At 49.5% G+C, this 24,799-nt stretch overlaps 1 protein-coding gene and 1 long non-coding RNA gene across 4 annotated transcripts in view; one reads left to right on the top strand and one right to left on the bottom strand.

Moving 5' to 3' along the window:
• Positions 1–380: 380 nt before the first annotated feature.
• The window catches only part of MANBAL (mannosidase beta like), a 38,081-nt gene continuing 13,662 nt past the window's right edge, over positions 381–24,799 (bottom strand). For 2 of the 3 annotated variants that reach the window (XM_084777246.1, XM_084777247.1), the window contains exons 2-3: positions 19,988–20,195; positions 381–1,232 (exon numbers count right to left, since the gene is read on the bottom strand). In XM_084777246.1, the coding sequence (XP_084633372.1) occupies positions 1,125–1,232; positions 19,988–20,137 (258 nt within the window). In that variant the 5' untranslated portion in view covers positions 20,138–20,195 and the 3' untranslated portion in view covers positions 381–1,124. Of the gene's footprint in view, positions 1,233–19,987; positions 20,196–22,607; positions 22,666–24,799 lie in introns of those variants that run through there. The other variant, XM_084777248.1, reaches the window with a different exon arrangement.
• On the top strand, positions 8,074–11,036 carry LOC311594980. The gene is made up of 2 exons (XR_014778273.1): positions 8,074–8,374; positions 8,405–11,036. It is a non-coding gene; the product is annotated as an uncharacterized lncRNA (long non-coding RNA).

Below are 24,799 nucleotides of genomic sequence, written 5' to 3' on the forward strand. Positions count from 1 at the left end.
GCAGCCCTGATGATACCTGGGAAAGGGTCTGATGGCAGAGAAGCCTGTTGTCCTGACTTTTCAGTATTAGGGGCTTTCGTGGGCAGCTGATTCCCATGATCAGAGGTGCCTGGAGCCTCTAAGCTTCCTACTGCACTGTACTGTATTTCTCAGGTCTTTAAGGATGAGCAGTGTTGTGTTTCCTCTGGCAGTAGGGTGACAGGGGCCTGGACCCCGCAGAAGCTTAACTCTCAAGGGTTCCCACTGACTAAGGACAGCATGGAGCCACTGACTGTTGCAGTGCAGCTCGGCCTAGAGGGCTTCCCTCTCTGCCCACAGTGTCCTCATCCTCAGGGAAGAAACCCAGGCTGGCCCTGTCCCTCCTCAGTGACAACGCAGGCTCAGCATGCAAGAAGGTTTATTTGCTTTGATTTCTCCACATACATTTTCTTCGCTGGTCAGGGAAGGAAAGGTGGGGATGACAGGTCAGAGTCAAAGGCACTTTGACTATTAGAATGGGCTGAAAAGAGGTTGATCTGAGAGTGACATGCCTATTTCAAAGGCTTGCAAAGTCTGTGCCCAGGAAATCTGGCCTCATTTGGCCAGCACATTCCTGGGCAGGCATCACTGGGCCCAGGCCTTCGACGGTCCTCCCACCCCACCCCCAACATCCTCAGGGCCTGGCTGCCATAGTGAGTAGGCTGGGACACACGGCATTGTCATGTATCCTGACCTAAACACATATGAAGTTCTGTGCACACAGTGACACATGTGACACATGTGGCCCAAGCAATGGGGAAGGGTGTGCCTGTAGCCTTAGGTTACAACTCCACACCTCAGGGTGACTCCATCTGAAGATCACTGGGCCCGAGGATTAATGCGAATGCTTGACTCTGTGAGCCTGCCCTGACGTGGGAAGTCTCCGGGGCAGGGCTTACTCTCGGAGTCTCTGTGCCACAGAATGAAGGAAGAGGAAGTGGTGGTCTGCACAGCTGAAGCCTAGGGACTGTTCAGATCTCTGGTCAAAGGGAGTTTCAATCACCTCAGACTCTGAGTCAGGGACAGAGACAGTCTGTGAGAGGAAACAGGATGCTGGGTCCCGGGAGGGCTGTCCCCAAGGCCACGGGCTCCTCCGGCCTCCATTTCTAACGCTTCTTCTTCGTCTCCTTCTTTGGCCTCTTGTTGGTGGATGGAGCGGCAGCCTTGGGCTTCTTCAGCACCTCTGAACTCCTAGGCTCAGACTGCTCTGCCTCCTGTGTGGTGATTTGAGAGAGAGAGAGAGAGAGAGAGAGAGAGAGAGAGAGAGAGAGAGAGAGAGAGAGAGAGAGAGAGAGAGAGCTGTTTAGAGGAATCCAGCTTGACCAAAGGCATTGTGTCTGCTGAAGCATGCCACAGAAACACAGGGAAGAGTCTGAAAGGACATGGCACCAGGTGGCATCTGGCTCCTTTGCCTTCCAGCCCAGTGGCCAGTGGAAACTTCAGTCCCATGCCTTGTGTGTAAGATGGGGACAGTGACAGACCTCTGTGGGGAAGGCGGAGTCACAGGAAGCACCAGGAGGCCTGGAACAACACCCAGGGGTGTCCCACGCTGGGACACATCAGTGAGGGTTGGCAGTGGGGCAGGCCACTGTGGCTGGCACTCCTGGTGGTGACCCTCGCCCCCCTCCCCCCATTCATCCACAGGCTCTGGTAGAGGAGCCTTGGGGGAGGGCAGAGGCAACCTCAGGCCAGAACCCCAGGTTCTCAGCAACTGGGGCAGCTCTGCTGTCTGTCTCCTACCCCGTGATCCACCCTCAAACGATTTGATTGGAACAACAGTTTTGCTGCTGAGAAGAAAGAGAAAGTCCAGAGCCCCAGATCTGGGTCTGGCCTCACTGTGCTGAGGGAGAAAGCCCCAGGAAGCGCAGGCCTGCCGCAGGCCACTCTGCTCAGACCAGAGAAGAACCCGGAATCTGGGGTTCCTCTCATCTGGTGATGACAGGAGGAATGCTGTGGCCCAAAAGGACACTAGAAGCAAGCTAGCCCAGGGAACGCCAGCTACACACTGGGCTTTGTCCGAGAGCTGCACTTGGTCTTCGGTGTTTATTCTTAAAAACCCATGCTGGAGTGGGGCTGGGGTGGGCTGCGTGGCGTGGGGGTCAGCAGGGAGAGGGACAGCGAGCCCAGAGGTCTGGGTTTCATCTACAGGTCCCACAGAGTAGGAGAGAACTGATGCCTAAACTTGTGCTGTCCTCTGACGTCTAAAAGTGTAGTGTGGCAAGCATGCCAGCCATGTCACATGTTAATAAATAAAACAAACATGCCTGCCAGGCTGGTGAGAGGACTCAGTGGGGAAAAGCACCTGCCATACACTTCAATTTCCAGGACCTACATGAAAACAGGAGAGAACTAACTCTACAACTGTCCTCTGCCTTACACACACAGACACACACACACATACACACACACACACACAAAACCATGCACAGAAACACACCATCAGAAAGTTTTTAAAAATTCAAAATTCATGCCAACTGGATGATATCCCACGAAACCTGGACTCCCGGTTCCTCCTGGATACTATATGCACACGTGATGGCAGCCGTGTGTCCCCTTGCACTGGCCATGGCTCAAGAACACTGTCCTGGCTGGGCACGGGCGGTGGTGGCACACACCTTTAATCCCAGCACTTGGGAGGCAGAGGCAGGTGGATCTCTGTGAGTTTGAGGCTAGCCTGGTCTACAAAGTGAGTCCAGGACAGGTAGGGGTACACACAGAGAAAACTGTCTCAAAAAACTTTAATTTAAAAAAAAAAAAAAAGCACTGTCCTGAATTCAAGGACACCTTCCTAAGGTGCCAGCGCAGGACAGCAGGGAAAAGTCCGTCTGCTCTGCTGTTTGTTTGTTTTGCCTCCTTGATACAGTTTTTCAAATTGCTATGAGATGTTAATTTTATTTTTTGTGTTTTGCTTGTATGTATGTCTGTGTATCACACGTGTGTCCAGTGCCCATAGAGGTCAGAAAAGAGTGTTGGCACCCCAGAGCTCGATTTACAGATATCCCTGAGGCACCATGTGGGTGGTGAGAATCGAACCCAGGTCCTCTGCAAGAGAAGCAAGTGCTCTTAACCACTGAGACATCTCTCTGGTCTCCAAACCCCTTGATCTTTAGTTAAACTAGGAAAATAAAAAAGCAGACTAAGGCTACATCCTTGCTCTGGAAGACAAAGAGGTTCCCCTGTGCTGACTCTCGGAGCCTAGGCCCTAGCTTGTTTGATTTCTGGCATTACTCTAGTCCCCAGGGCCCAGGCTACTTCCTGCGAGTGGAGGAAATACACCTCAGGGAGATGGTCCCTACCAAGAGCCAGCCCAGACCTTGCCAGAGAGCAGGAGGAAGGCCCCGTGGGCATTACCAGAAGGCTGCTTCCCACTCCCCAGGTCTCAGGACTCGGGCACAACATCCTCTGGCTGCTGGCCTTCTCCTGCCAGAACTCAATGGTATCCCAGGTCTCCCCACGCTATTATTTATGTAACTTGGCCAAGAAAAAAAAAATTAACCAGTTAGAAAATCAAACAAAACCAAATTTCAGAGGAGTGGCTGTCAAGTGCATACTCCTGCAGTCCACTGGGCAGGGTTATGTTTAAGGCAAACCCAGAAGGACATGATGTCAAGGTCGCCAGGGGCCTTGGGAACAGAGCTGTGCCATATAGCACCTGCACACCCCGTGGAAGCCAGGTGTCTCTAGGTGCCCTGAACAGATGTATGGCTCAGGCTGCTCTGAGCTCAAGCCTGTGGCAGTGGGGCCGGTGCGGTGGCCTGGAGGCTGCCCTGTGGCAGTGGGGCCAGTGCGGTGACCTGGTGGCTGCCCTGTGACAGTGGGGCCGGTGCGGTGGCCTGGTGGCTGCCCTGTGACAGTGGGGCCGGTGCGGTGGCCTGGTGGCTGCCCTGTGGCAGTGGGATTAGTGCGGTGGCCTGGTGGCTGCCCTGTGGCAGTGGGATTAGTGCGGTGGCCGGGTGGCTGCCCTGTGCTTCTTCATGCTACAGAGATGCTTCCTGATGCCTCAGCCCTTGGAGCTCTGAGCACCCCGCATCCCCCGCCGCCCCAGTCCACTATACACCAGACAGCTAGCACAGGCACACCCATGTCCTTCCAACTCAACCCTCCCAGCCCAAATGGCATCTTTTCTAGAAGCCCAGCCTTTTTCCCCCAGGAAGTGACCAGGGTCCCAGTGGTCTACCCTAGTGGGCCGGGGTAATGCCAGAACCACTGTTCTGCAACAGGTCGCAAGGCCTACTGACCCAACCTTCTCTCCATCTTGACTCAGCCACTGTCCCAGCCCCGCCTGTTGCCCCTGCTCACTCCTGTACCTGCCAAAGGATGTGCCAAGGTACAGGTCTCACCCCTGCTCCCCACCCAAGCCTCCCCAGGATCTTTCTTCCACCCCGTCTCATGTCCCATACCAGGGAAGGCAACCTCACGGCACCACACTGCAGGGCTGGCTGTGGGGCTTCCCAGCCAGCTGTATTAACAGGAGCACCCGCTGCCCTCGCCCAGCTCCCCACCCTTTGCCTTGGGCACTCTTAAGAACACACTCCTGAGGGTATAGGGATGGCTCAGTGGTTAAGAACACTTGCTACTCTTGCAGAGGACCCAGGTTCAGTTCCTAGCATCCATGTGAGAGCTTATGATCACGTGTAACTCCAGTTCCAGGGAATATGACATCTTTTTCTGCTCTCTGAAGGGTACACTTACATACATGCAGGGAAACCACTCATACACATAGAGTTTAAAAATTAAAGACAAATTCCACTTACAATGACTGCCTAGCCTTCCTTCTCTGCTGCTTTCCTTTACAGAAGTGCCCAGACACCTTATAACACCACCAACAGTGTACAAAGGCATGTATACTGTGTGTACAGTGTATTCGTATACATACACATGTATGCAGACATGTGTCCTAGACTCGCTTTGTAGACTAGGCTAGCCTCGGACTTACAGTGATCTGCCTGCGTCTGCTTCCCAAGTGCTGGGACTAAAGGTGTGTTCCACCATGCCCGGCTCCTGGTTTCAGATTTTAAAATGTTACTGGTTGGTCTTTTTTTTCTTTTTCTTTTTTGGTATGAGATGAACTTCAAAAACCCCAGTGTTGTTTCCGAGAGGCAGTCTCCTCCAGCCCCGGCCTTGTCTGCAGGCAGGCCCTTCTTGCTCTGGGCCGCTGGCCTCCAGCATAGGAAGTTCTGTGCTCACCACGAGGAGCTCCAGAAGGCGCACTGTCCTTCAGCCATCTGCTCACTGGGCCTTGTGATGATGACGCAGCCACTGGAGCTGCATTTACCGGCAAGGAAGCCAAAGCTCTGACACTGAGAACTTTTAGTCAAGCTACAGGAAAGCAAAGGTGGCTGTCACAGCGTGATTTTAGTCCCCTGGTCCGAGCACTACAGGGGTAGCTTTCGCTCTCATGGACAGGAGCGAATGAACAAGTGAGTGATTTCACCTGTCTTCAGATGTGTGTGACTGGGACACTCCAGGGAAGAGCAGATGATACACCTGTCACCCTCACCTTTACGTCTGGGGCGCCGTACCTCGTCTGAAGTAATTGAGGGGAAAAAAAAGCCTTCATTGCCAGGTGTTTCCTGGGCCCATGGAGGCGTCTTTCCTGGACAACCCCATCAGTAACGAGGTGGTGAGAGAGCAGCTCACCAGGCCAGAAAATTGCTGCTATCTCTCAGGCCCGAGCAACGGAATCTGTGCAGTGTCAAGGGAGAGACACTGAGCTTGCTGTCTCCACTGTGCAGCTCAGCGTGGCTGTGCGCCTGCAAACCGGGACAGAATGTCATTCAACACTGTCGCTCCTCCCTTGAAAACAGTCCAGGCAAAGAAAAGCAACACTCTGCTCAGGCACCGCCTGGGAACTGTCTCAGCTGACCCGCCAGGAGCTCGCCTCTTTTTATGGCTCAGCTGGATCAAGACTGGACAGAACTCAGAGCAGTCAGCCTCACAGCTGAGCTCTGGCCCTTCCCACGGCGTCACTCCTGCAGGAGGCCCTACGCAGGCCAGAAAAAGGACCTTGTGGAGACGGAGTGCGGCAGTGGCCTTGAGAAGAGGACAAGACACCAGATGACATGGGGAGTCGGGGAGGCTGGCCACAAGGGCTCAGCTGTGCCAAACAGAGACACGGCATCCAAGACACTCGCAGGCAAGTAGAACTGTGATTAGAAACAACAAGCCGGGATGGTGGTGGTGGTGGTGCACAGCTTTAAGCCTAGCACTCGGGAGGCAGAGGCAGGTGGGTTGCTGTGAGTTCAAGGCCAGCCTGGTCTACAAAGTGGTCTACAAAGTGGTCTACACGACAGCCAAGGCTACACAGAGAAACCCTGTCTCAGGGGAAAAAAAAAAGGTGGAGACATAGAGGAATATACCCAACATTGACAAAAAAAAAAGGGGGGGGGTGGGCTAGGGAGGCAGTTCAGTTAGTAAAGCACATGCTGCAGAAGCATAAGGACCTGAGCTCTGATCCCCAGGACCATGTAAAGTGGGGTGTGGTAGCACACACCTGTTATCTATCCCAGCTTGAGGAAGGCAAAGACAAGATGTCTGGGGTTGCTGGCCAGCTGGTGTAGCTGGACTGCCGAGTTCCAGGTTCCGTGAGAAAACATAAGGAGGATGGTGCACAGCTCAGCTGCCTGGGAGCACTGGCTGATGTTGGTAGAGGACCCGGGTTGGATTTCCAGCACTCACTGTCTGCAACCCACTCTAGGAGATCCGCACTTTCTTCTGGCCTCGGTAGGCACTGAGCACACATGTGCATAAACATACACACAGGCCAAACATTCTTTTATTTGTTTGTTTGGTTTTTCAAGACAAGGTTTCTCTGTGTAGTCTTGACTGTCCTGGACTCACTTTGTAGACCAGGCTGGCCTCGAACTCACAGTGATCCACCTGCCTCTGCCCCCAAGTGCTGGGATTAAAGGTGTGTACTAGCGGCCGCCTTGTTTGTTTTGTTAAAACATTCTTACATATAAAAAATAGGATAAAAATTATTTAAGAAAAAAACCCATGATGAGCAACTGAGGAAGACACTGACACGAATCTCTGGCCTCCACATATAGGCCCACATGAGTACACACACACACACACACACACACACACACACACACACACACACAGCGGCCACAGAAGCTCATCCTAGGCACACTTTGGCAAAACTCCATTGGTCCTTCCACTGGTGAGCGTGTGGCTGCTGTGTGTCCAGCCTCTCCCAGGACTGGCACACATTAGCAGCCTGGCGGCTGTGGAGCCTGATGATGTCCCGACCCTGTCCACCACACAGCACTCTCAGAACATGTCACTAAGTAAAGCACACCTGCCTCCCAAACCAACTATAAAGTCTACGCCCCCGGCCCCCCCTCCTTAAGTGCAGCTGCACGCCAGCAGAACGAGAGCTGGTTGTGTTAGCCAGTCCCTGAGTGCTTGTTCAAGTGAACTATATAGTCTTGGTGGCCCCGATGGGCACGGAAACTCAAGGCCCCCACACGGAACTTTTCACAGTACTCTGGCACTCTAGGCTATTGCCCCAGAGCTCAGGGAAGGGGTTTCAGGTCGGAAGTGACATCTCTGTGGGCAGCATATTAAATGCCACCAGGTGAGGCCGTGGTCAAGCAGAGCCCCTGTGAGATTTGTAAAGGGAACAGAGCAAGGAAATGGTTCTTGAGATATAAACCCTGGGTGACAGGGATGCTGACAGCAACTGTCTTCCCTACTCACCACAGGGCGGGAGAAGGAAGTCAGTACCCCCCACGCCCAAAGACGGGAGCTGGAGAGACATAGCTCCAAAGACTCTAAGCTTCCAAGTTCACTAAGCTAACAAGCCACGCCATGTCTGTGTGGGAAAGCTACTGGAGCCGAACACCGAGGCTTCATTAACACAGCAGACCTGGACAGGGATGTGAGCAAGCAAAGCTGCCTGCCTTCTAGGTGCTGGCAGCTAGCTGTTTACTGAGACGAGATAGGAATATTCAAGATTAGCTCAGCCAACGTCTAAACTACAAACTCATGGTGAGCTGCCAGATGCACTTACTACCTGCTACACAAGTCACTCAACAAGCCAGCAGTCACTCAACAAGCCAGGACCCACTCACCTGGGGCCGAGTGGGTCTACATTTTGTGCAAAAGCTATCCAAAAGACGCCCAGGAGGCCAGCGCAGGCCACACAGGGCAGAGCCAGAGCAGGCCACACAGCAGCCACCTGCACTTTCTCAATATTCTTTCTTTTCTTTTTCTTTCTTCCCCTCTTTTCTCTTCTCTAACATAGGGTCTCATTGTGCAGCCTTGACAGGTCTGGAACTTGCTATGTAGACCAGGCTGGCCTCAAACTCACAGGATCCACCTGTCTCTGTTCTGAGGGTGCAGGGAAAAGGTGTTTCTATTCTGAGTGTGCAGGTTAAAGGTGTGCCCCAGCACGTCTGGCTTACTGCCCTTTAAGGTGCTGTATTTCACCTAGGAAAGCCTACACAGGCCTCCCCAGAAAAGCACCCAGTTAGCTTACAGATGCCATCACAGACCCTGGAAGCCCAAGTTAGCTCTGTTAGAACCCCTCTGAAGAGGGCTGCCTGGGTCTGGCAGAGCTCGTGAGCAGAACCTGCTTGCCTCTTGTCTGTGAGGTACTGGAGCTCACATAAGCTGCCCGGGACTTCAGCTTTTGGAGGACTAGACCTCCAGGTCTCAATCCCCGCCGTCACTCTGTAGCTCCCGTCCACCAACCACTGCTGTCCCCATGCAGTTCCTTCCAGAGGCCTTTTGAACTAGGCCAGGCAGGAAGGAAGATCAAGCATCCTTGGGAGGCTGTGGCTGAAAGAAATAAACTCTGGGAGCTGTCATCTCACCACAGGGTCGGGGAGCAGAGGAAGCAGGCCCGAGTGAGAGTTGTGAAGGACAGGAGAGGGGCAGAGGGCACCTTACGAGTCCTGGGTGCCCCCCCAAGCAGCAGCTACAGACCAGTCAACCTCAAGTGCAGATAAACTTCAAGCAAGGTAGGTAGGCAGAGCCAAGTTGAGGCCTTTCTGGAATCTTAATTTCCTTGCAGAGCCTAGCAACTCCTTGTTAGGTCACAAGTAAGCATGCTACACTGAAGCTGGCTGTGGTGGAGCACACTGATGATGCTGGCATCTGGGGACGCAAAGGCAGGAGGATCATGAGTTCAAAGCCATCCTTGAATACACAGCAAGTTCAAGGACACACACACACACACACACACACACACACACACACACACACACACACACACCACACATACACACACCACACACACACACACACACACACACACACGATGACCCAAGGTCTCTATTTTAATTTCTCTCAGGCTTTTCCTTTCCCAGGTTGTTTGTTTGGTTTTGTTGTTGCTGCTGCTATTTTTTCCAGGCAGGGTTTTTCTGTGTAGCGCTGGCTGTCCTGGAACTCGCTCTGTAGACCAGGCTGGTCTTGAACTCACAGAGGTCCACCTGCCTCTGTCAGATGCGAGGATTAAAGGCATGTGCCACTACCACTCAGCTCCTGTCTCAAAGCATCATTTCAAACTTAGCCTGTCCTCATAAAATTAGTTTATGTTTCAGGGAAATCCAAGGTCTAGACAAGGGCTACATATTAGCTCCCCTTGGGTACAAAACATTGATCTGAGACTCTGATGAAGAGGATCAACATCTCCAGGAGTCAGCCTAGGGCTCCGAAAACTCCCCAGATGGCGCCAGCCAGGTACAGAATGATGACATTCCCAGCCCTCGGCTCATGGGCAACATCAACAATTTCATTCCTCTAGAGCCCAGAGGCTATCTCAGAATCCTTTTTATTTTATTCTCCTTTTGAGACAGGGTCTCACCATATACCTGTAGCTGGCTGGACAGACCAACCTGGCCTTAAACTCAGAGATCATCTGCCTCTGCCCCCTGAGTGCTGTAATTGAAAGCATATGCTCCAGCGTTGTAGAGAGTTTTGGGTGACTGGGTGAGACAGCAAACTGTCTCTGTCATTTTTCTGTTTACTCAGGTAATTAATTTTATTCCTTCTCAAGACTCTGATGGGGTTGAAGACCAGATAGTTTAGTTCAACAATTAAGCTTAGTTGTTTAGAGGTTAAGGTGTTTTTAGGTCTAGATATATGTTTTAAGTTGATAAAGATGAGATATGATAGATACTGATTTACATTCAGAATTTTAGACTCACCAAGATAGGAAAGATGTTTTCTTCAAGGTTGCCAAATACTATGAATAGCCAAAAAATCTATGAATGTAACATTTATATAATTCCTGACTGTTTCGTGATTCTTCTTGCTGTATGTAGTTTATTGTATATAGGTATAATAATATAAATATATATGTAAAAAAGGGGAAAAAAGCATGTATCACTATGTACAGCCTAAATCTTATTACCATTATTTACCCTGTGTGTGTGTGTGTGTATGTGTGTGTGTGTGTGTGTGTGTGTGTGTGTGCGTGAGTGCGTGCGTGCGTGTGTATGTTGAAGGTCAGGGGATGATTTTATAGAGTCAGCTCTCTTCTTCTATCATGTAGCTTCTGGGCGGAGAACAGGCATGGGCTTGAGGCCGTCATGCACTGTCATCAGTCTCCTGAGATCCTTTTTTACCATGCTCCACACAATCAAACTTGGCTTGAGAGACAAATGCATTTACAGTTTTTTCTGAGTCTAAGAACTCACTAGCTCATATTTTAGAATCTAGCCTACAAGAAAATACTTGGGTTGTGTGGCCTTGGCCTTAGGAGCAAATAAATGTTTTCTCAGGTCTTAGCTTAATGAGGTGTCGAGGGGAGAACCTTCCATCTGGCTCAGGATTTTAGGGGCGTGGCCAGTTTTGGCCAATGGGCTCCTGTTTCTCCTCTGAAAAGGATGGGGGTGGGGTGGGAAGCATTTATGTGTGCTCTTTTTTCTCTTCCCTGATTAGCCCCCAAAGAGCTTTCAAATAATCTCCTAAATACTGGAGCACTGAAGGCATAAGCCAGTTGCAAGAAATCAGCTTATTGGAAACAGGAAAGACATTCTTTTGCTTTTCAAAGGCTTTCCCATCATCTGGAGCCAAAAATATTATCTTCTGACCCAAAAAGCCACTAATAAACCTTGTGTCTATATGCCAAGCAAGAGGACAGTTTTGCCCTAAGCAAAATAGTAAAGAGCAGCATTGTTTTCTGGGCCTCTTCACCCCACTTTTGCCCCTCTCCCACCTCTGTAGCATCCTCTGCAACCAAGCACCCCCCGGCTGCCCTCAGGCCATAAGGAGTCTCTACAACTGCCCCTACTTTCCCGGGCCCCCTTCCTCCCTAAGACCTCCTTTGTCCCCCCCACATCCCAGCTGGCTGTTAGGGACACTCACAGCAGTGCAGCCCAGACACTCACCACTCTGCTGTCTAGTTCTCGCACACAGCTCCTTTTCTTTCCATGCCTGTAGTTAGGAGGGTGGGGAGGGTGGGGGAGGAGACTGTCTCATGGCAACAGACAGAAGAAAGTTGGTTACAGAATCCCTAGTCCCGGGGCCATATGCTGGCCTAAGGCAGTGAGTGGGGCCGCTGTGCTTTATTTTATTGTCATTGTTACTACTGACTCAATGAAAAGGTTTTGTTTGTTTGCTTGGTGTTTTGTTGTTGTTGTTTGTTTCTTTCTTTCTTTGTTTTCTCGAGACAGGATTTCTCTGTGTAGCCTTGGCTATCCTAGACTAAATAGACCAGGCTGGCCTTGCTAGGATTAAAGGCGTTCACCACCACGCCTGGTGCTTGTTTTGTTTTATAAAGATGTATTTATTTTATTTTATTTTATTTTATTTTATTTTATTTTATTTTATTTTATTTTATGTGTATGAGAGATTTGTCTCCTTGTTTGAACGTATACCATGTGTATGCCTGGTACCCACAGAGATGGGAGGTCAGGCCAGAAGAGGATCTGCTGGAATTGGAGTTACAGATGGTATGAGCCACTTTGTGAGTGCTGCGAACCAAACCCAGGTCCTCTACAAGACCAGCCAATGCTCTTAACAGCCAAGCCATCTCTCTAGCCCTAGTTTTTTGTTATTGTTTAAGATTTATTTTATTTGTATTTATGTGCATGTGTATTTATGTGGGTGCCTGCAGAGACCAGAGGAGCATCTTGCTCCTCTGGAGCCTCAATTACAGGTGCTGTGAGCTGCCCAGTGTGGGTGCTGGAAGCCAAGCTTAGGTGCTCTACAAGAACAGTAAGCCAGGCTGGAGAGATGGCTCAGAGGTTAAGAGCATTGGCTGTTCTTCCAGAGTTCAATTCCCAGCAACTACATGGTAACTTACAACCACCTATAAAGAGATCTGGTGCCCTCTTCTGTCATGCAGGCCTACATGCAGGCAGAATACTGTAGACATAATAATAAATAAATAAATCTTAAAAAAAAAAAAAAAAAAGAACAGTGGCCTCTGCTGGTTTTGTCAGTTGTGTACGCTAGTTTTTGTTTTCTTTCTTTCTTTTTTATTTTTATATAGACAGCCATGCTAATTGAACCATCTCTCCAGTCCCCGGCAAGCTTTTTCTTTAAAAGTGAAATGGGTCAACTATAGTGGCACAACCCTAGCTCTTGGGAGAGAGGTGGGCAGATCTCTATGAGTTTGAGGACAGTCTAGTCTACACAGTGAGTTCCAGGTCAGCCAAAACGGGGCTCAGTGAGATGGCTGGTAGGTAAACGGACTTGCCACCAAGCCTCTGACCTGAGCTTGAGCCCCAGAATCCACGGGTGGAACTGATCTCTGCAAGGTGCCCACTGACCTCCACACATATATACATGCTTTCACAAGGCAGCTAAGCAGTCCTGTGTGGCGGCCCATGCCTATAATTCTAGCACTTGGGAAACTGAGGCAGGAAGGCTATTATTCTCTGTTTGAGGCCAGCATGGGCTACAGTGTGAAATCTTGTTTCAGCAAAACAAAATAAAACAGAGATAGAGTAAACTTCAGCTAGGAAGACATCTCCCCTGTGCTCCCTGTCCCCTGAACTACAATGTATTTATATTTTAAAAGATCGGGTAAGTTAAAATTTCCTGCTTGCTGGGTGAGTACTTTTTAAAAATTATATTATATTACATAATTTTTAAAGTACATGCATATATATAATATACACATATACATATATTATTTTTGCCTGTTTGTTTTTTAGGAGACATGTAATATATATATATATATATATATAACATTTGGGGGGGCATGTCACAGTGAGGTCAGAGAACAACTTTCAGTTGATTTGAGGTGCTTATTTCTGAGCCCTTTGTCAACTCCTTGCCTTGAATGGCTTTAGCCAGCTGTGGCCCTTCCCTGCAAGCCTGTGGGATAGACCCAGACTTCTGCTCACTTCAAAGGGTTAAGAACAATGGGCGGAACATGGCTTTCCTTCCTAGCTATCCAAATAAAACAGTTATTCCGCCCCCTCAGCCCCTGTCTCTGGAGATCCAGAATAGCTTCAGCAGCAGTAGCTAGTAACAATAAAAGTTTGTCACTTAAAACGCCCAGCAACATGTCCCGGCTGAGGCCCGGGGCTAGGGATGGTGCTCCTTTTTAAAAATAATTAATTAATTAGAAACAGGGTTTCTCTGGGTAGCCTTGACTGTCCTGGACTCACTTTGTAGAACAGGCTGACCTCGAACTCACAGAGATCCGTCTGCCTCTGCCTCTGCCTCCCTGAGTGCTGGGATTACAGGCCTGTGCCACTGCGCCCAGGGAGATTTTGTTCTTAAAGTGTGATGTGACAATGGGTCTACAAAGCGAGTCCAGGACAGCCAAGGCTACACAGAGAAACCTTGTCTTAAAAAAAAAAAAAGAAAGAAAGAAAGAAAACAAACACTAGCGTACACAACTGACAAAACCAGCAGAGGCCACAGCCTGTCCACGCACCAGGCCTCAAAGCTCTGTCCTTTGTCTCGTGTGCATGCATCCATGTCATGTACAGAGACTGGAGGAAGACAGCCAATCTGGGGCTTGCCATTTTTCAGCTAGGTTGGCAGCAAACAAGCCCTGACTCTGCCTTTCTCACCCGCCCCAGTGCTGGGGTCACACACACTTAACATGTAGGTGCTAAGGACCCAGATGTAGGTCCTCATGTTGCACAGCAAGAACTTTACTCACTCAGCCATCTCCGTACCCACTTCAGGCAGTGTCCATGTAGCCCAAATTGGCCCTGAGCTTACTGTGTAGCCTAGGCTAGCCCCAAACTTGCTCATTACAGGTGTGTGCCATAGCACCAGCTCCTAGCCTTCTTCATCTCACTTCAGTGTCTCTCTGGAAGAGTTCATCCTCTCACATGGCTTCAGTGTCACCCTGCACGTGCCCTGATGTCAGTCACCTGTTTGCCACAGCCTCCTTCCCTACAGACATGCAAATCCACCTGTTGACCTGACAGAGCGACCACCCAGATGCCTTAAAGGAACCTTTTAAAATACGTAATTATTTTTTTTGTGTGTTTATTGATGCGTGTGTGTGTGTGTGTGTGTGTGTGTGTGTGTGTGTGTGGCCAGCAGGAGCCCTGGAACTAGAGTTACACACAGGTGTGAGCTGCGTCCCAGAAACTGAACCCGGGCCCTTTGGAAAGCACCAAGGGCATTTACACGGAGCCATCTCTCCAGCCCCTTAAAGGCATCTTTTTAAAACTTAAGCCCTGGTGCGCTCTTTCCGCTGGCCCACACACACCTGCTCCCCTGACTTGGTTGTCTACTGCAGCAGCACCCATCAGGCCACAACACAACAAGCCCCAGGACGTTCAGTCTCCAGACTGCACCCTGCAGTTAGGGAACAGCCAGCTGTGGGACACACGCCTTCAATCCCAGCACTCAGGAGACAGACACAGGCGGGTCTCTGCGAGGGTGAGGCCAGCCCCGTGTACATGCACAGTGGGCTCTGGCCAGCCAGGGCTGCATAGTGACATGTAGCGGGGAGCGGGGAAGAAAAATAAAAAGAAGGTATGTTTGTGATTATGTACCAGCCCAGCCCCTCAGAGGAAGGACTGCAAATGCACGCATATTCATATACAGACAACACATAAGCATTTATTGGTTTAAAAAAACAACAATGAATCAAAATGATAAAGATGAATCATAGTAATAAAAGTGGCTCACTCTGGGAGGGAGAGGAGCGGTGGGGAATAATGAGATTAGAGGAAACTTCTATGAGTGTAACTTACTATATAGTTTGAAATGTTATATATAAACATTTTATAAGATTTCAAAAACAAATTAAACTAAAAGGAAAAAAATGCTAGAAATTAAAAACAGGCTTTAGCAAATGTGCCTAATGTCTTCCAGAGTGGAGTCCACACAGAGAACAGGCTGAGAGCGCCGTGCTCAACTGCAGTCACCCTGCAGGAACACAGCCTGAGGCCAAAACAAACCCTCACGTTTCCATCTGATTCTCAGGCTCATACTGCACGTCAGACACTGTAGGTGTGTAAAACAGTCACGTAAAGCACAGCCGCCGTCTTTCCAGAAGCTGCTGGTCCCTGCTGGCACTGGCACCGGGATCTCTAACAGCCCCCCCCCCCACGCCCCCAGCTCCCACAGTTGGTGAGAGTGCACTGTGCCCAGCCCATCAAGCCCCTGGGCTCATGCTGGACATCTGCTTTTCTGGAAGGCTGAAGTTTGGGTATACAGTTGGTAGACAGCACTTATGTGAGCAGTCCCAATACTAAGCCTGTGGGCTAGGGCTACAGCTCATGGATAGGAAGCTTGTGTCTCAGCATGTGATGCCCTAAAAACCAGGTGAGGAGGTGAAGGACTGAAATCCCATCGTTAGGGATATAGAGGCAGGAAAAGCAGGAATTTAAGGGCAGCCTCTGCTACATGAGACTGCCTCAGACAAAACAACCCAATACAAACTCGTCCTGGCCAGAGGACACTCTAAGGACTGCCTTGCTGGACAATGCTTCATGATCTATCAGCTCTTTGCTGCTGGAGTTGGACCCGTGTGTGTGGCTCCGGTCTGGGTACTTTTGGACGGGGTCAGTTGATCTCCGCCTTCATCCCAGACCTCCTCTATCTCCTCACACTGTGTAACCTCAGCTGTGAGGCCTCCTAACTCATCACGGAACCTAAGTTGGCCTTGGCTGACCTCCAACACAACAGAACAGAACAAGGTAGCCATGATGCTAATCTGCCAGGAAATAAGACCGCCGGTATAAAAAGATGTACGTTTAGAACCGGCTAGATGGCTCAGTGGGTAAAGCACTTGGAACCAAGCTTGGCAGCCTGGGTTCAGTCCCAGGGACCCTCATGGTGGAAGGCAAAACCCAACTTTTGAAGGCTGTCCTCTGATCTCCACATTGCATTCACACGCAAAATAAATAAACGTAAAAAAATGTTTAAGGATACAATTGTAAACTCAAAATAAAAACTCTGGAGTCTTCAGTTTGAGTTCTAAATATCTGTATGAACCCCAATTCTTTCTACCGAGATGAGGTCTCAGTAGCTCACACTGGCCTACAATTTGAGAGTCTAGACTGCCCTCGAACCTACAGCAATCTTCCTGTGTAGCTTCCTGCATGCTGCATGTATGGGTGTTTTAGCCACTGTACCTGCTGCAACTCCCCCCACGCACACAGGGTTTCTCTGTGTGGGCTCGGCTGATCTGGACCCTCTTTGCAGGCCAGGCTGGCCTCGAGTCACAGGAAATCTACCTACCTCTGCCTCCAAAGTATGCGCCACCACACCCGGCCTGCAACTTCTTTTTAAAAAACCTTATTGTCAGGGGCTGGAGAGATGGCTCATAGTTTAAAAGCACTGACTGCTCTTCCAGAGGTCCTGAGTTCAATTCCCAACAGTCACATGGTGGGCTCACAACCATCTATAATGAGATATGATGCCCTCTTCTGGCCTGCAGGTGTACATGCAGGGAGAGCATTGTATATATAATAATGAATAAATAAATCTTAAAAAAAAAAAAAGCCAGAGGGGCGTGGTGGCACATGCCTTTAATCCTAGCAGAAACAGGTGGATCTCTGTGAGTTCGAGGCCAGCCTGGTCTACAAAGTGAGTCTAGGAGAGCCAAGGCTACACAGAGAAACCCTGTCTCGAGAAGAAAAAAAAAAAAAGAAAGAAAGAAAAAGGAAAAGAAAAGCCTTATTGTGGCTGGGTGCATTGGCACACATTTGTTATCATAGTGTTTGGGGGGCTGAGGTGAAAGAAGAGTGGATTCAAAGACAGTTTGGGCTTCAAAGGAAGACCCTGTCTCAAGTAATAAAATAAACAAAACCCAAGTCTGTGGGGTGGCTCACAGGGTAAAGGTGTCTGCTCCCAAGACTGGCAAGCTGAGTTCTATCCCTGGAACCCACATAGTGGAAGGAGAGAACAACTCTCAAAAGCTGACCTTTGACCGCCACACAAGCTCACACCTACACACACTCCAAAAAAACAAACAAACAAATGCAATTTAGGAATTATCGCAGGGTACTGGAGAGAAGGCTGAGAGGTTAAGAGGACTTGTTGCTCTTGCAGAGGACCTTCAAATCCCAGCACCCACAGGCGGCTCACAACACTCACAGGCGGTTGGGGGACAATGGGGGGGGGGCAACAGGCATACACATACTCATATACACAGGCTGCAGGGTATTTGGTCTCATTGTGAACCCCGAGACTGTGAACTGTAAAACCCTGTCTCTTGTTCAGTATGTTTTAGCCCTAGCACACACCTTTTTAAAATTTATTTATTAATTTTATTTTATTATTATTATTATTATTTTTTAGCACACACCTTTAATCCAAGAACTTTCTGTTTATTATAAACAGGTGATTGTGGTGTGGTTCAGCCAGCCCTAGCACACACCTTTAATCCAAGAACTTTCTGTTTATTGTAAACAAGTGATTGTGGTGTGGTTCAGCCAGCCCTAGCACACACCTTTAATCCTAGAGCTTTCTCTACACAGGATTTAATAAAGTTAATCCTAGGTCAAGAGGCGGAGCAAGAACCCAGCTGACAAGGATTATAAAGTAGGAGGGATTTTGAGTTGAGGGGTATTTAAGTTAGCATGGATAAGAAGAAGCGGGCTTTTGAGCTTTTTTGAGCTAGTAAGCCTTTGGCTTTGGATTTTTTTCGGCCTTTTTCTCCTGGGCTGTCAGCTGAGCTGGTGAGCTTCTTGGATTTTTCCCTCTGAGAGGGGGGCTGAGGAGGACGGCCAGCTGGTGCATTCTCTGCCTTTCTGAGCTAGCAGGTTTTCACTCCAGCATCTGGCTCCTGAGTCTTCACTGGCAAATCATTCATCAAATGATTTGGGATTTATGTTTTGTTTTTGATTTTTGAGATAGGGTCTCTCAGTGTAGCTTTTGTAGACCAGACTGGCCTTGAACTCACAGTGATCCGCCTGCCTCTGCCTGAGTGCTGGGATTAAAGGTGTGCACCACCACACCTGGCTTAGATTTACTGTCTATATAACAATATACACATATGCAGGCAAAATATTCAAACACATAGGCTAGCAACACAAAGGTCCTCACTGGGGCGCTGGAGAGATGGCTCAGCAGTTAAGGGCACTGTCTGCTCTTCCAGAAGTCCTGAGTTCAGTTCCCAGAAACCACATGGTGGCTCACAACCATCTAAAATGTGATCTAAAGCTCTCTTCTGGCCTGCAGGTATACATGCAGGCAGAATACTGTATATATAATAAATCAATCCTAAATAACAGGTCCTCACTGAACAGTTACACCTGGCAATACCGAGGGGACTAATGAATCCCAGCAGTGACCAGCAGTGGATGCTGCAGCCACTTAGGACAAAGACTTCAGGGTCAGGGAAGACCACCTGCACTTACAATGTCTCTCACTGCACATGGTCCTGCTGACACCAATCACAACTGTAAAAACAGCAACACCACAGCCAGCCATGAGAAATAACTGAATGGCCTCAGGGGCCTATATGGAACTTCCTGTGGCAACAGTGGCCACATAGAAAAGCAATCAGCCAAATCCTGGAGTGAGCAGATCACAGAGGATGGACTTGTTTTCTCCAACAAATCAATGTCAGAAGAAAATGGGGGCAGTGCACAAGAACTGGTGAAAGAAGGGAGGGACAGAACAAAGACATTCACAGAGTAAATGTCAGACCCAAAGCCAACGTGACCATGTCACTGTCTTCAAGCCCTCTGGGCCCTGCCCACACCCCTGGCTGCACCTCTCACTCAGTCCCCTCTGTGTCCCAGCCACAGTCATCTCCTAGTTGCCTGGACTAGCCTGGTCCTTCAGTGCTCATGCTCCTGGCAGGCACTTGCTCTGCCCTGGAATGCTGTCCTCCCGCCTCCCCCACTTCACCTGGCAGAAGGCTGCTCATTCTCTGTCTCAACAGCAGGGACAGGCCAGCCCTACCCCAGGGGATGACTGGGCCCCTCCACTTAGTTATTCACTCAGAGTATACCCTGCACATCGCATGGAAGCAAATTTATTGCTGTTCTTTCCCAATTTTGGGAGATAGGATCTTACTATACAGCCCAGGCTGGCTTTGAACTGACTATCTTTCTGCCTTGCTCTACGTGCTGGGACTATAGGCATGCATCACTAAGTACTGTTTTATATCTGCATCCCTCACAAAGACAAGAAGCTCCCAGAAGGCAGAGCTGTCTTAGCAGTCTGGCACATAGGAGGAGCTAATCAAAGTCTTAACAGAGGCCATGTGTGATGGCTCACACTGGTCCCAGGAGGCTGAGGCAGGGAGGCTGCCTCAAGTCCAAAGCCAGCTAGACTGTCTCAAAATAAAATAAAATAAAATAAAAAGCTTAATAGATACGTAACATTCAGGACTCATGGAGATACCAAGTCTGGGGCCGGCCCTAGATTACACAATAAGAATCTGCCTCAAAAAAGAAATCAGTATAAAGACCTGAACAAATGAAGCCACGGGTTCCTTCCATCAGCTAGGCCTCCAGGGACCACTGTAACGGGATAAGGGCCAGCACGGTCCCTGCTGGTCTTGGGTGTGGTGATGTCTCTAGTACAAGAACCCAGTCCGCCACTTGGGAAGCTGGGGTCCCAGGGAGGGACTCACCGCCTCATGGGACTTGGGAATGGGCACGATAATGGCCAACACACAGATGAGCTGGAAGATGGCTCCCAGGAAGAGCCCGTAGCGCAGCAGGTTCTCCAGGAAGGTGGGCTCGGGCACCTCAGGAGGTGAGAAGTCCAGGTCAGAGGCCATGGCTCAAGTCACCACGGCCAGGCGTCTCTTGAGAGTTAGCGTCCTCCAGAACCAAATTCTAAATGGAGAGAATGAATGTCAGGTTTCTACACGTGCACGGCTTCCTACAGGCACAGCACAGGCACAGCACAGGCACAGCACACGCACAGCACAGGCACAGCCATGCATAGCACACGCACAGCACACACACAGCACAGGCACAGCACACACACAGCCATGCACAGCACACGCACAGCACACGCATGCACACCACACGCACACACAAAAATATGCAGCAACTTCAGGGAAGCATAAACAATTCTTGAATCTAATAAAAGAATAGATGCAGAGTGAATTAGTGCTTCAACTTTCAAAATGTTTGATGCTTTCCAAATATAAAGCTAATAAAAGCTGGGTGTGGTGGCGCACACCTGTAATTCCAGCACTTGGGAGGCAGAGGCAGGTGGATCTCTGTGAGTTCGAGGCTAGCCTGGTCTACAGAGTGAGTTCCAGGACAGCCAAGGCTACACAGAGAAACCCTAGCTAAAAAACACTTAGATAGATAGATAGATAGATAGATAGATAGATAGATAGATAACCAAATGCAAATATCTCCAACCGATGTATTTATAGAGCCCCGTACATCTCTGTGTTTTGTTTTGCTTTTGAGATAGTGTCTCACTCACCCTGGGCAGGCCTGGAGCGTGCTGTTAATCCAGGAAGAGTATCGGCTTCTGCCTTCCCAGAGCTGGACTTACCAGCTTGCGTCCTTAAGTCCCACTTATACAGTGCTAGGTCTGGAGCCCAGGGCCTCACGGACGCTGAGCAAGCATTCTTCCAACTGAGGTGCAGCGACTACATATCTGATTCAACTTGTTTACTCATTCTCCTAGTGAAATAACACTTAGCGATACCAAAGACTGAAAAAAGAGATACAGACAAATGCCTGTTCTCAGAGCTCTGCTCCAAATGGAAGCAGACAATGAAGCATGGAGCCATGCTGTCCCGGGAGAGAGCCTGGGAGACGCTTAAGAAAGAGCACCATTTGATCTTGTATGGGGGGGAGGGAAGGCCTCTGTGGACGGGGCAGGTCTTCAGTAAACCCAGAGATGAGAACACGGGGCAGAAGGAGAGCAGCTCACACTTGCAATGGGAGAAGAGTACTCTGGACAGAAGGAAAAGCAAATGTGGCGACCCCAGGATGGGGGAGGGACCCACACGGCCAGGAAGGAGTGGTCAGGAGGGAAACTGGAAGCTGGTGGGATGGAATGGGAGAATGAACACACCTTGGAAGACCCAGATCTTTTTGCTTCGACCAAGTGAGAAGTAAAGCAGAGAAGTGACAAGCTCGAAATTATTTTTGTTGCAGTTACTTTATCTATTCACTTACTTTTTGTCTTCTGTTTTCTGTTTTCTGAGATGGAGCCTCTTTATGTAGCCCTGGCTGTCCTGGAACTCGATATCTAGATCAGGCTGGCCTCGCACTCACAGAGCTGCTTGCTTTCCTGCCTCTGTCTCCTAAGTGCTGGCATGCAGAAGTGTGCACCACCATGCCCAGCCCTAAACTACAAGTTTGAGTGGAGAGACAAAGTGGATAAAGGGAAGACCATACAAGAAAACTGGCAGCTAGGTAACAGGGTGACCAGTCGTGCCTCAGTGCACTTCTCTCTCACCAGCCCTCTTCCACTTTGGGAGGGGGGGGCTGGGGAGGGATGTCGAGACAGAGTTTCTCTGTGTAGCCCTGGCCATCCTGGAACTCACTCTGTAGACCAGGCTAGCCTCAAACTCACAGAGATCCTCCTGCTTCTGCCTCCCTGAGTGTGGGACTAAATGCATGCGCCACCGTGGCCAGCTCTATTCCATTAAAAAAATAATTTACTTATTTTTATTTTATGGACATTGGTGTTGTGTTTGCATGCATGTTTGTGTCCAGATCCCCTGGAAGTAGGACGTTACAAACAGTTGTGAGCTGCCACGTAGGTTCTGGGAGTCAAACCCTGGTTCTCTGGAAGAGCAGCCAGTCTCATAGCCACTGAGCCATGCCTCCAGCCCTGAGCCCTCCATAAAGCTGCCATCTTCCCACCATGACTGTTATTCAAAACCCTATTCTTTTTTTGGTTTTTCAAGACAGGGTCTCTCTGTGTAGCCTTGGCTGTCCTGGACTCGCTTTGTAGACCAGGCTGGCCTCGAACTCACAGCCTGCCTCTGCCTCTGCCTCCCGAGTGCTGGGATTAAAGGTGTACACCACCACCGCCAGGCTAAAGAACTTATTTTATGATGTCAAAATTTACTAGAAAACTAAGGTAGTGAAAACAAAGCTACTGACATGAGAACAGACAGACAGACCAACAGGACAAAGAGCTCCGAATACACACACAGGAGGACAACCTTTAAACAAATGTGCAAGGAAACAGTGTCCACATGCAAAAAAACAAACAAATGGAGCTGGATGGTCCCCTTGTACCCTATACAAAAATTAATTCAAATTCACCCAAGATCTAAATTTAAGAGTCCAAATTATAAAACTGTTAGGAGAAGCCTTTGGGGGAAGTCTCTGTGACACTGGATTTGGCAATGGTTCCCAGATGTGACATCAAAGGCCCAAGCAACAAAGAAAAACGTCAATTAGACTCCACATAAAAACCAAAGTCTTTTGTTCATAATGAGTATTTCTCAGAGAGTGAAAGGCAGCCCAGAGAATGGAGGGAGACTTCTGTGACTCATACTTACAGTAAAGGTCTAGCATTGCAATAGACAAAGAACTTCCACAGGCAACGATAAACCATAAACCATAAACCAGGTGGTGGTGACTCACGCCTTTCATCCCAGCACTTGGGAGACAGAGGCAGGCAGATCTTTGTGAGCTCAAGGTCAGCATGGTCTATAGCGAGTTTTAGAACAGTCAAGGCTACACAGAGAAACCCTGTCTCAAAGAAAACCAAACCAACCAAACAAAAAAAGGCACAAAGCAAGGGCCAGAGAGAGGGCTCAGCTGGCTAAGGCACTTGTCACCAAGCCTGATAGCCTGAATTTGATCCTTGGGACCACATGAAGAAAGGCGAGAACATACTCCTGAAAGTTGTGTTTTAACTATCACATACATGCTGTAGCAAGTGTGCCCCTATCCCCTAAAAATAAGTATTAAAAACAAACAAAGTAAATAAGGGGGGAAACCGGTCAGATCAAGTCTGTAATCCCAGTTCTCAGCTGGAAGATGAGTTCAAGGCCAGCCTGCGCTATAAAAACAGCAAGTTCAAAGCCAGTCTGGGCTGCAGAATAAGATTTAACCTCAAAAACAGGAGGGCGGGGTCAGTGAGACAGCTCAGTGCTCAGACACCTGACGCCAAGCCTGACAGCCTGAGTTTGATCTAGGATGGATATGGTGGAATCCCAGGTAGCCTAGGCTGGCCTTGAACTCCTGACCTTGACACAGGTTCTCAGGTAGCCTAGGCTGGCCTTGAACTCCTGACCTTGACACGGGTTCTCAGGTAGCCTAGGCTGGCCTTGAACTCCTGACCTTAACACGGGTTCTCAGGTAGCCTAGGCTGGCCTTGAACTCCTGACCTTGACACGGGTTCTCAGGTAGCCTAGGTTGGCCTTGAACTCCTGACCTTGACACGGGTTCTCTGGTAGCCTAGGCTGGCCTTGAACTCCTGACCTTAACACGGGTTCTCAGGTAGCCTAGGCTGGCCTTGAACTCCTGACCTTGACACAGGTTCTCAGGTAGCCTAGGCTGGCCTTGAACTGACCTTGCTGCCTTCGATTCCTATGTGCTGAGATTTCAGGCCTGTACCATCATGCCCGGCTTACCTGTTTCTTACTATAAATGTGACTGGCTGAACATACATTATGTGGCCCTGCAGTCTAGCCCCACCACCACAGGCCGTCCACACGCCCTCCTTCCACCCTGGCCCTGCTGTTCCTTGGCTGAAGGAGCATAAGATGGCCCAGGATCTAAACAGAGCAGGCCTTACACAAATGTTTATTGTTTCCCTTTCAACATGGTCACTCTGGGAGGTCATGTGCTTGGCCAGGAAGATAGCCATTCTCACACCAGTTCAGCCTATTCTGGAAGCCTTTCGAAGCAGGGGCCTCCCCTCACTCACTGCCCCTCATCCTCAGAGCTGGCAGATCTCCCTCCTCCCAAGGATCTGACTTCTGGGAAGAGCCCAGTTGTCTGGTTCCAATTACGGTGAGTCAGGTGGGGCACGGTGCTCAAGGATACCATCTTTGGTCATGTACAAGGTGCGAGGCTCAGCGTGCAGGCAGACTGCTTGGAGCAGCTCCTAAGCCGGCCCTGGAGTGAATTCCAAGGCAGTCCAGCCCAGCTCCAGGGGAGGAACTGACAGGCTCTCTAAGGCACTGGCCCTAGTGCCAAGGCTGAAGAGAACTCACTCCTCAGTGGCACCTCATAAACTTAGTGCCCCTGACCACACTTCATACTCAAGCCTGTGAGGAGTCTACCAAGTGCATCGATCCATGAAGCTTAGGGGTGATGTGCTAGGCAGGGCCAGGCAGCAGGAAGCTGGGGGTGCACAGAGCCTGACCACACCGTAGCTTATCTCTTGGCTTCTGAGAGAGTTGAAGTCATTCTGAGCCCATCAATAAATGTGCCCAGAGTCATAATATAGTTAGGCTTTTTTTTTTCTTTAGATCAACATATAATAAAAGTCATATAATTGA

The sequence above is a fragment of the Acomys minous genome (assembly GCF_964271855.1).
Source record: "Acomys minous genome assembly, chromosome: 3".
In the NCBI taxonomy this organism is placed as follows: domain Eukaryota; kingdom Metazoa; phylum Chordata; class Mammalia; order Rodentia; family Muridae; genus Acomys; species Acomys minous.